Source organism: Mastomys coucha, unplaced genomic scaffold (genome assembly GCF_008632895.1).
Source record: "Mastomys coucha isolate ucsf_1 unplaced genomic scaffold, UCSF_Mcou_1 pScaffold3, whole genome shotgun sequence".
Taxonomy (NCBI): domain Eukaryota; kingdom Metazoa; phylum Chordata; class Mammalia; order Rodentia; family Muridae; genus Mastomys; species Mastomys coucha.
The window spans coordinates 64,696,822-64,707,627 of NW_022196909.1; the positions used below are offsets into that span (position 1 = coordinate 64,696,822).

Below are 10,806 nucleotides of genomic sequence, written 5' to 3' on the forward strand. Positions count from 1 at the left end.
CCACAGTGCGGCGTGTCTGCCCACAGCGTGGCGTGTCTGCCCATGATTGGCTGTCCACTCATTACCCTCCATAACGCCCCGGGATGGGCCGCGACATGGTGTCTTTTTCACTCTACGCACATGCGCAAACAGTTATTTACTAGGAGTTAACAGCAGAAGTAGGCGCCATCTTGCCATGGCAAATGCCTCTCAAGCTTCACGGCTCCCCACACCTGTGTCTGGGATGCCTGTGTCTGTGACTCCGATGTCTGTGATGCCTGTGTCTGTGATGTCTGTGTCTGTGATGCCCGTGTCTGTGGTGCCCATGTCTGTCATTCCCAGGTCTGTGATGCCCATGTATGTAATGCCTATGTCTGTGATGCCCATTTCTGTGATGCCAGATACTTGTGAAGTGATCACCATGCAAATGTTCTCACTGACACTTTGCCTTGCCACATGTGGCTAGAGTCAGAAAACATTGAAAGAGTAGCTGAGAGTGGTGGGAGCTTATGTCACTCAGATCCAAGAGCGGGATCTCGATCTCAAGTGTGTTCCTGTATTAGTCACACTCTCTGTATTAATAAAACTTATAGAATGAATTACTCTACTTATAGAGGAAAATGAATTTATTAGAATGACTTCCAGGCTGGAGCCCAGCTAATCCAACAATGAATAATCCTATGAATGGACGGTCCAAGAATCCAGTTGTTCAGTTACCGGGATGGGTATCTCAGCTGCTACTCAGGACATGCTTGCATCCCAAGAGAGTGGCCTCTAACGCCAGAGAAGGATATGGGCTTGCTAGTGAGAAGAAGCAGCAAAGCCAAAGCTCGCTTCTTCTCAGTCTTACATAGGCTTCCAGCAGATGGCGTGGCCCCTCGTTACAGGTGGGCCTTCCCACCTCAAAGATCCAAATCTCCCTACTTCGAATAAAGCAAAAATCCCCCACTGGTGGGGTTTTATTAATATTAATTCTAGATGTAGTAGAGTTGACAAGCAAGAATAGCCATACCAATCCCATCTCTTTTATATGAAATGCCCAGGATAGGAGAGTCCATTAGAGACAGGAAGTGGGTGCCCATAGGCTGAGGGCCAGATTTGGGTGAAGGGAGCAATGGCTGGTGAGTGACCGGTGCTCTTTGCAACAATAATAGTAGTAGTGGTCACAAAGCTCTAGGATATGTTCCAAGCCATGATCAGGGTTGGCAGGGTGTAAAGTCACCCAGATGACAAGCATCTGGGTGTGCGTGAGGCAGCGTCTAGACTAAGTTTGCGGAAGTGGGCAGACTCCCAGTAGACATGGGCAGCACCGCCCCATGGAGTCCCAGGCTGAATGAAAAAGGGAGACAGATGGCAAGGTGAGCATCGGCATTCCTCTCTGTGCTTCCTGACTATAAATTCCATATGACCAGCCACCTCACAGTCCTGACGCCATGTCTTCCCTCGCCATGGTAGACTGTTCTCTCACACTAGAAGCCAAAATAAATACCTCCTTCCTTACTTTGCTTTTGTCATGTATTTTCATAACCACAAAAACATTAGTCAATACATGTGGTAGTATCCATGTGGTGGTCTGAGTAAAAATGGCTCCCATAGGCCCACTGGGAGTGTTACTAGTATGAGGTGTGGCCTTTCTGGAGGAAGTGGGTGTCAGGGGGTGGACTTTGAAGTCTCAAATGCTCATGCCAGTTCTAGTGTGACCTTCACTTCCTGCTGCCTACTGGTCCAGATGTGTTACTCTCAGCACCTTCAAGAGCACTGTGTCTGCTTGCACACTACTTCCTGCCACGGTGACAATGGACTAAGCCTCTAAAACGGTAAGCCAGCCCCAATGAAATGTTTTTGTTATGTTTTGTTTGTTTTAATAAGAGTTGCCATGATTATGGCATCTCTTCACAAAAATAGAAACCCTAAGACATTCCACTGTCAGTGTGGGACTGGCAAAGAAAAAAAATCTTCAGAGAAGTACATCTACCCTGTTATTCACTAAGACACAGAATCAACAGCAGATAGATGGACAAAGGAAATGTGGTGTGCATGCACATATACAATGAAATTCTACTAGACCATAAAGAAAAACCAGAACACTAGAACGGCAGCAAACTGTGGAGTGGAGATTATCCTGTTAACTGAAATAAATTAGAATCAAAAGGCAAATGCTTCATGTTTTCTCTATAAGCATAATCTATATTTAATTCTGTGTGTATGTGTGTGTGTGTGTGTGTGTGTGTGTGTGAGAGAGAGAGAGAGAGAGAGAGAGAGAGAGAGAGAGAGAGAGAGAGAGATTAAAAGGTGGCACTGTGTCAGGGAGGAAGGTGACACGCAGAAGGAGGTGATATTGGGGTGTGCTGGTTATTTTGTATCAACATCAAACAACCTAGACTCGATTTGGGGAAGGTCTTACAAGGATTTTTCTAGATCAGCTTGGCTAGTGGACATGCATCTGAGAGATTGCCTTGACTGTTAATTGGTATAGGAAGACCCAGCCTACTGTGGGTGGCACCACTCCCTGGCCAGAGTGTCCTCAACAGTTTGAGTGGAAAGAAAATGAGCTGAACCAGTGAGCAGGCAAGGCCCTGTGTTTATTCCCTCTGTTCTTGACTGTAGGTGTGACTAGCTACTTACACTCCTGCCTTAACTTGGTCTGTAACCTGGATTGCAAGCTGAATAAGTTCCTTGGATCCTATGTTTTCTTCTGTTAGAATATTTTACCAGAGACAGAAATGAAACTAGAACAGTGGGAGAAAGCAATGAGGGGAAGAGATGTATGAAAAGAAAATATACATAATGACATCTACAGATAAAATTACTATAACAAACCCCATTACCTCATAAGCCAACTTTAAAAATAAATAAAAATAAATATTTCATCAATGAATAATAGTATAATCTACCCACCAAACCAAACCTACCACTGAAGGGACGCACAGGTACATAGACCTGTGCTGATATGAGGGTTGTTTTTTTATGACTTTTGTCTTATACTATAAAATGTACCTAGCTCTAAATATAAATAAAAATATCTAGGGAGATGGCTCAGCAGTTAAGAGCACTCACTGCTCTACCAGAAGACTCAAGTTTAGTTCCCAGCCCGCAAGGTCAGGTGGCTCACAATGAAAGCAAGACAGCTCCACACAAGCAGTAGGCACCAGTGCTGGCATTACACCAAGTGCCACGGACACTAAAAGGCACACATAGGACTTAGTCGAGTACTTGCCCAGCATACACAGAACCCTAGGTTAGATCCCCAGCATTCCAGAAACCAAGCACAGTAATACACACCTGTAATCCCAACCCAAGAGAGGCTGAGACCAAGAGCATCAGTTCCTGAGTCATCCTCAGCTACATGCCAAGTTTGGGGCCAACCTGGGCTACCCAAGACCTTGTCTCAAAAGAAAAAAATGGGGTGGGGGTGCGGCTGGAGTTAAAAAGCTAGCACCCGACTTGGACAGCTGACGACTGCCAGTAATTCTAGCTTCAGGAGATCTGACACCGTGTCCTGGCTTCTGAGGACAGCTAAATATGTATAGTGAACATCTATCAACCATACAGTCATGCACATAAATAAAAATAAATGTTAAAAGTAAGTAAGCAAATAAATAAGTGTATGCATGAGCAGTATGCCTGGTGAATATATTCTCTATAGTGCTGGCACATCTACCACAAACATGAATTGAAAAGTCTTATGACTTTACCTATGAGTGAGTGAGCCACCTACAGCCCCGTGGGGATGGAGACTCCTTCAGGTTTCTGTCTTCTTCACGCCCTTGTCTGCCAGGCTCAGCATCCTTCATATAATCTGCTCAAGGTTCTCAGTCAAGACCAACCATTGGCAGATGTGATGCTACCAGGTCCTACCATGTACCAGCAACACCGACGGATACTGCTTCTGAGCAGGGACGTCTCTGAGGGGCCCATGGTCTTGCCGCCTTTGCTGTTGTGTGTAGAAAAATAAGGCCCGGTGGGGGATGGTAGGTCTGTTTGCACACCACGCTGTTCAAACATACTCCCCTGCCGCAGACACCTGTGCGGTGGAGGACAGGGCGGGCAGTAACAGAGGCTTTCCCTTCTTTTCCCCTCTCCTCACAGCCACCCTGACAGCTGCTGCAGGGTCCTGGCGGCACCATGCCTCATGTTGGGCTCTGCCGCTGTTGGGGTGGCCGGGTACTGCCCCTGCTTATGGCCTATATATGCTACCTGCTAATCGGAGCGGCCATTTTCCAGCTGCTGGAGAAACAAGCAGAGGCTCAATCCAGGGACCAGTTCCAGCTGGAAAAGCTGCGCTTCCTAGAGAACTACACCTGCCTGGACCAGCAGGCCCTGGAGAAGCTCGTTCTGGTGAGGGAGTAAGGAAAGATGGGACCGGAAGCGTGGGGGTGTGGGTAGAGGAGCCCGTGGCAGATTCAGAACCACCACCGAGTTGTTGGTTGCTGTTCGCAGACAGTGTAGTGGGAACTGGAGCCTGAGGAAACCTAGTGTAGAGCCTGTCTCTAGTTTACAGCTAGACCTCTGTGGCCTTAACCGTGTCACTTAACTCAAATGTCCTCAACAAAACTGTGAAAAGAAAGAGTAAATGTGGGGCTGGGGAGGGGGCTTAGTCAGCTAAGTTCTTGTCCTACAAATATGAGGATCTGAATTTAATGCCCAGAACCCACATTAAACATCTAGGTGTGGGGCAACGAGATGGCTCAGCAGGCAGAGGAATTTCCCATCAAGCCCGATAAACTGAGTTCAAACCCTTGGATACCACATAGTAAAAAGAGAAAACCAATTCCCAAAAACTGTCCTTTGTTTTCCACACACGTACCATGGCACATTATGCCTGTGCACGCACACACACACACACACACACACACACACACGCACACATGCACACACACACATTCACGCACACACATACATACACTCCACCACCATCACCATCACCACCACCAGCAAGCAGCAGCACCTCACGGCTTTAGGGAATCAAGTCTCAGACCTGCTGGCACAGCAACTGTGTAAGGTCACTGAGAGATGCTGAAGCCCTGAGACAACTTGTCTATAAGAAAAGACTTCAGAGAGTCCTGTCGCTGCTCTTCCAGGACACACTCCATGCATACAGAGTGACTCAAGGATAAATATCCACTTTCAGGTCCCCCAACATCCCAGGAGTGAGCCAGAGACAGGGACACCTCAAACCTTCCTGCTCCAGCCCTGGCATGGAGGTGGAACCAATTGGGCAGTGGACAGACAGGTGGACAGGCTCAAACTGGTTCTGCAACCAAGCACAAAGGTGTAGGTATGACTGCAGCCCAAGGGGGCCAGTATGTCACTAGGGACTCACTAGGAAAGATCGGGGCATAAATGTCCCTCGAAATCCTGAGTCTCAGGACAGGGTTTGTAGAGCCTGGAGGCAGAGATATGCTGGTGTAATATTTGAGGGAGACTCAGTCCCTAGGGAGCTCACACACTGAGCCATAAATGAAGCTGAGTGTGGCGTTCAAACATGAGTCCATGCGGACGCTTCTACGCCTGCTCCCTCCTGCTCCCTCCTTCACCATTGGAATGTCAGAGACAATGATGTAGGACCCACATGAGGCCACTCACCTACACTCCGAGCTTTAGGGAGGCCAGAGACTCTTCTCTACGTGTCAGAGGGCCTAGAGGTGCAGGAGGGATAGCCAGGTACTTGGGCAAATGTTGTCCTCAAGAGTGGGGGTCTCCAAGGAGGGGACAGGCTCTGAAATGTCTGCCTGTGTGAAGAAGAGGAAGCCAAAGTCCACATCCTAAGACGCTAGTTCCTGTCCAAGTGAGGGCCATGAGGCCTCCACCTAGGGGACGAAAATCAGTCCCCACAGGAAGGAGGTGTAGGAGAAGCCACCTTCCCTCCCAATGGCTCCCTACCTATGGAGCACTGCGGGTGACTAGACTGGTCTGATGTTCCCAGCTAAAGCAGAAGAGGGATAGAGTTGGGGAGAAGGAGCAATCGGGCTTGGACCTACCAAGGTTCCTGCCCTGGCAACACAAAGCACAGACACACAGAGAGCACATACGCATGCAACACACAGCACGGATGGACAACTCACCCCAGAGCACACACAACCTCTCCTGGGCCCCTGATGGAAGTTTTTCTTAGCAGGCATGGATTATGCTCACTGAAACATGCCAGAGAGCAAATCAGTCAGCTCTCTGGAGGCCCAGGGGTACTCCAGGGCTTCCCATCACATGGCCCATGGGAGGAACCCCCAGGGTCCACCTTCCCCAGCAGACCTCTTCTAGAAGTATCCAACCTAGGTCCTCACCTTGTCCTAACTAGTGTGTGTATGTGTGTCCCCTTCCTAGTCACCAAAAATGTCTCCACACCATCTCCTTAGCTCCTGGCTCTCTGACCATTAGAGCACACAACCTCTGCCAACCCTTGGCCACTCAGCAAGTGTTTTAGCCACTCAGAGCTTTCATGTTCCCTTCTGAGAGGTGGAAACGATGTTATTTAGGAGTCTTATGAAACATAAGCACACAGAAGCATCCCCCTGAGAGCTTGGTGAGAGCTGGCACTCAGTAACTGCTAGCTCTCCTCCTAACCATGCCACTCCTACAGGTCATCCTGGAAGCCTGGGTGAACGGCGTGAACCCCAAAGGCAACTCCACCAACCCCAGCAACTGGGACTTCGGGAGCAGTTTCTTCTTTGCAGGCACAGTGGTCACCACCATAGGTAAAGGGGCCCTGCTCAGCTCAGATCACCCCCACGGCTGGGAAAAGGATGCTGTTTTTCCAGATGGTGACACAGGAAGCACCGATGGGGACACGGTGGGACAGTAACAGATAAAAGCAGTGAAGCATGCTTACTCCGCTGCAGTGAGGGCCTGGATTCACCTCCCTGGGGCCCGCTGAAGGGCTGGGAAGGGCCCTCCCTCAGCACAGCTGTATGAAGGCAAGCGTGGATCCCTCTATTGAGTTCACTCCTGTATGGCTGAGAGCTGGTCCTAGTGTGATAATGCTCTGACACTGTGAGCCTGGCCACAGACCAGAAAGTTCTTTTCAGGAGACATATAGTAGAGGTATTTGAGGAGGGAGGTCATTTGTACAGAGGGACTGCCCCTCAAAGCTGCAGGGGACATTCCAGCATCCTGAGGAGATGTGGTAACAGCGGAAGGCCTCCTCCATGCACCCCAGTCTCACACAGGCCTCCCCTTCTGTTCAGTTAAGTCCCCATTCGATTCCAAACACCTTCCTTGACATTCCAAACAGAGACTTAGAGTATGGGTCAGGGTATGAATTTAAATCTGACCCAGGCTTGGCCTCCCAATTCAAAAAAGAGGAATTAAATCACTATGATTATAAGACAAATAGGGATAACTAGGGAGGACATGAAACATGCCTGGCAGGGAGGCAGAGCTTCATGGAGGCAGCATCAGCGGAGAAGCTTTCTATAAGTACGGATTGTTCTAGTAAAGGATAGGATGAGGGGCCAGGGAACAGAGACCTTCTCCTTCACAGAGGACGAGGAGAGGGCAGCTGGCAGGAGGCATTTCTGGACTCCTTCTCCCCTGATACACAGGCTATGGCAACCTGGCTCCCAGCACAGAGGCAGGGCAGATCTTCTGTGTCTTCTATGCCCTGATGGGCATCCCGCTCAACATGGTCTTCCTCAACCACCTGGGCTCAGGGCTGCGTGCCCACCTGACCAAACCGGACACGTGGGAGGACCACCCCAGGCGTTCCCAGGTAAGATGGTGTGTGCCATCCGGGGCCCTCTGGGACAGACAGCTGCCAACGTGGAGATGGGCTTGGATGTATAGGGTTAAGGACAGAGACCTGAGAACTGACAGCTGTGAGGCTGAACAGAGAGACAAGTTGAAGAGTGATTCAGGCACTACAAGGCATGGCCTCAAAGTCTTCTGCAGCACATGAGACCATGAAGTCTACCTGCAAAGTGACGGGGGCCAGACCCCGAGTTTTAATGCCGAACCTTCCTTTCCAGTTCCTGCAGGTCCTGGGCCTGGCTCTGTTCCTGACCCTGGGAACCCTGGTCATTCTCATCGTCCCACCCATGTTATTCAGCCACGTGGAGGGCTGGAGCTTTGGCCAGGGTTTCTACTTCGCCTTCATCACCCTCAGTACCATTGGCTTCGGGGACTATGTTGTTGGTAAGGATAAGAAAATCAGGTATTCACTAGAACCTGGGGTGCATTGCATGAAGGTACCAGATGAGGTAGGTTACTTCTGGGGCCATTGTGGACTCTTGGTGGCATCCTTAGAAATTCTGTTTTTCCCACAACTGGTGGGAGAGAGCACCCCTATGGAATCTGAGGGTGGCTGTGCCCCCAGACACAAGCCGTCACCTTCCCTCACAGGTACGGATCCCAGCAAGCATTACATCACCATGTACCGGAGCTTGGCAGCTGTATGGATCGTCCTAAGCCTGGCGTGGCTGGCGGTGGTCCTCAGCCTGGGATCCCTGCTTCTGCACAGGTGTTCCATTCTCTGGCTGCTCATCAGAGGCCTGGATCCCAAGGACGGAGGAGCCCCTGACCCCGACCCCAGCCCTCAGAAGATCTCCATCTCTACATGATACCCAAGGGTTCCAGCCACCCATCCTGCTCCACTCCCCCCAAACCCATGCTCATCCCTGCTCTCTTTCCCAACCCATATACTTCCCAGGAAGGTGGTCAGCAATTCCCCAGAGAAAGGAGATAGACATGCCTACAGAGAAATTTAGGGGAGCTGCAGAGAAAACAAATCAAGGACTTAGTGCACACTGGCCTCAGAGCCCTTTTCCCTGGTCCCTCAAAAAGGACCCAGAAAAACCCAACATGGACCATGATGGCCAAACCACCAATGCCACCTTCACATTCCAGCAGGAAGCCTTGGGCTGCAACCAAAGGCTGAGTAGGTTTTTGTGTTCATTGCTACACGCTAGGCACTCAACAAGCCCCCACTGTGTGCCGGGACTACTCTTGCTGTACCTTTACTTTCTAAGGACTGTTGGCCCCGTTGTGGCACCCCCAGAGCCTTGACAGGGACAGACCTGGAGAGAATGAGTGTTCGGGGCAGTGGCTGGAGGAGGGGACCAGGACACACACCCAGGGAAGTGTAATTAGTAGGCTCGCAGCTGTGGAACTCTAAACCTAAAGGCTGCCTGCCAGCACTCTCCAACTTTCCTTGGCCATGAGTGAAGAGGTATTCCAAAAGAAGCCCCAGGACATCCTCTGGGTGGGCTACCACCTCCTGAACATAACCTCCCTTGGTCCCCAGGGCCCTCCTGAACATAACCTCCCTTGGTCCCCAGGGCCCTCCTGAACATAACCTCCCTTGGTCCCCAGGGCACTCCTGAGAAGCAGGAGGGGCAGCAGATCTCGGGAGCCTTAGAATTCGTTCCCTGGGAACATCCACACCTGGTCCTTCTGCCTGAAGGGAGGACAGGCCAGTCTTAAGAGGGTTAGGACTGCATTCTTCCTTGGACTTCCTTTCTCCCCAGCTGCAGGGAGGTTTCTAATCATCTCCATCTTTGCAGCATTTGGGGTGAGAATCCAAGAGGTTGAAGGGAGTCCCTGGGAAGGACCCACAGCCACGGAGGATTTTCCACCCCTAGGACTTACTGCCACTCCGTAAAGGACTGAAATCTGAATCCCTCCACCAGTGCCTTAGATGCTGGCCTCTGCCTCGGCTCTGGGTGAATGGGGGCTCAGAGGCCTCTTCCAGAGCAGCATGGATAAAGCTGGGTCCCAGTTCCTGCCTCCCACATACACAGATTCACCTTAGCTAGTTGGCTTCTTCAAGTACTTTAGGGAAACCTAGGGTGACGCTGAGTACAACAAACACTTGCAGGAAGTCCCTGGTGTGACAACTTAGACAGGAGCCCTGTGACAATAAACCTGGCTGATTGTCTTCTGCACTGTGGATTTCAGTCTTTCTCACTGAGGGTATTTCTCAGGGTGGCGGGCAGTCTGGGTCCATCCTTCCCCCTGGCCTGTGGCTACCTGGTAACCCCTCCTTTCCCCTGGTGTTTGGATGAGCACTCCAACTTTGTAGTGAGCTATCATTTTGTCCCCGGGATTGGATCTTTAAGGCTATTACACCCTGCAGCACTCCTCAGGCAGAAAACAGGCCAGCAACAGGTCCTTGCTTAGAAAAGGCCCCTCCTGGCCTCTCCTGCCCATTGACAGGCCAGCAACAGGTCTTTGCTTAGAAAGGCCCCCTCCTGGCCTCTCCTCCCCATTCTGGTTCCTGTCCACTACAGCACACCTGAGCTCCACAATCTCTGAGACACCCTGCTGGGCCCAGGACTGGCGGGTGCCAGGTTCAAGGCTCCTGCTGCTCTCCTACTTGGCTTACTTGGCACAGAGCACCAGTGTGTTCTGGGCACTGAAAGATCATGTCATCAGGAACTCCAGTCTCAGCTTCCAGTGTGACAAGTGGGAGCTCCTACAGAACCTCACAAGTCTGTGTGGCTCAATGCTGGACCTATTGATCCAGGTAAGGGAACTAGCAGAGCCAGCCAAGGAATGAAGCAATGGGTGGGGTAGGGGTTTGCCTCACTGCAGGGATGATGAGGGCTCTGGCCCCAGATAGCAGAGTGCTGAGAGAAGTGGAGTAGACAGGCTTGGGTAGAACAGAGCTATGTGGTTGGGAGGAGAGGGGTAACCTCCACCAGGAGGGGCTGGACCCAGTGGGAAGGGCCTCACTTGAGCAAGCAGCAGGGCTGCATCTTTAAGGAAGTGAAAGTGCAATACTGTCACTGCGGGAAGAGCCATCCAGAACACAGCCATAGAGAATGCAGACCAGTGCCTCCCTGGGTCACAAGCTACATGGCTGTCAGATAGGGTCAGCATGGAGATGGGGAAGAG

General features: G+C 50.8%; 1 protein-coding gene across 1 annotated transcript; it reads left to right on the forward strand.

Moving 5' to 3' along the window:
- Positions 1–4,104: 4,104 nt before the first annotated feature.
- On the forward strand, positions 4,105–8,545 carry LOC116075131 (potassium channel subfamily K member 16-like). Its single transcript, XM_031348146.1, has 5 exons — positions 4,105–4,317; positions 6,557–6,671; positions 7,518–7,684; positions 7,941–8,106; positions 8,314–8,545. Exons 1-5 carry the CDS (start codon positions 4,105–4,107, stop codon positions 8,529–8,531), a joined length of 879 nt encoding a protein of 292 aa, XP_031204006.1. The 3' UTR covers positions 8,532–8,545.
- The last annotated feature ends 2,261 nt before the right edge of the window (positions 8,546–10,806 follow it).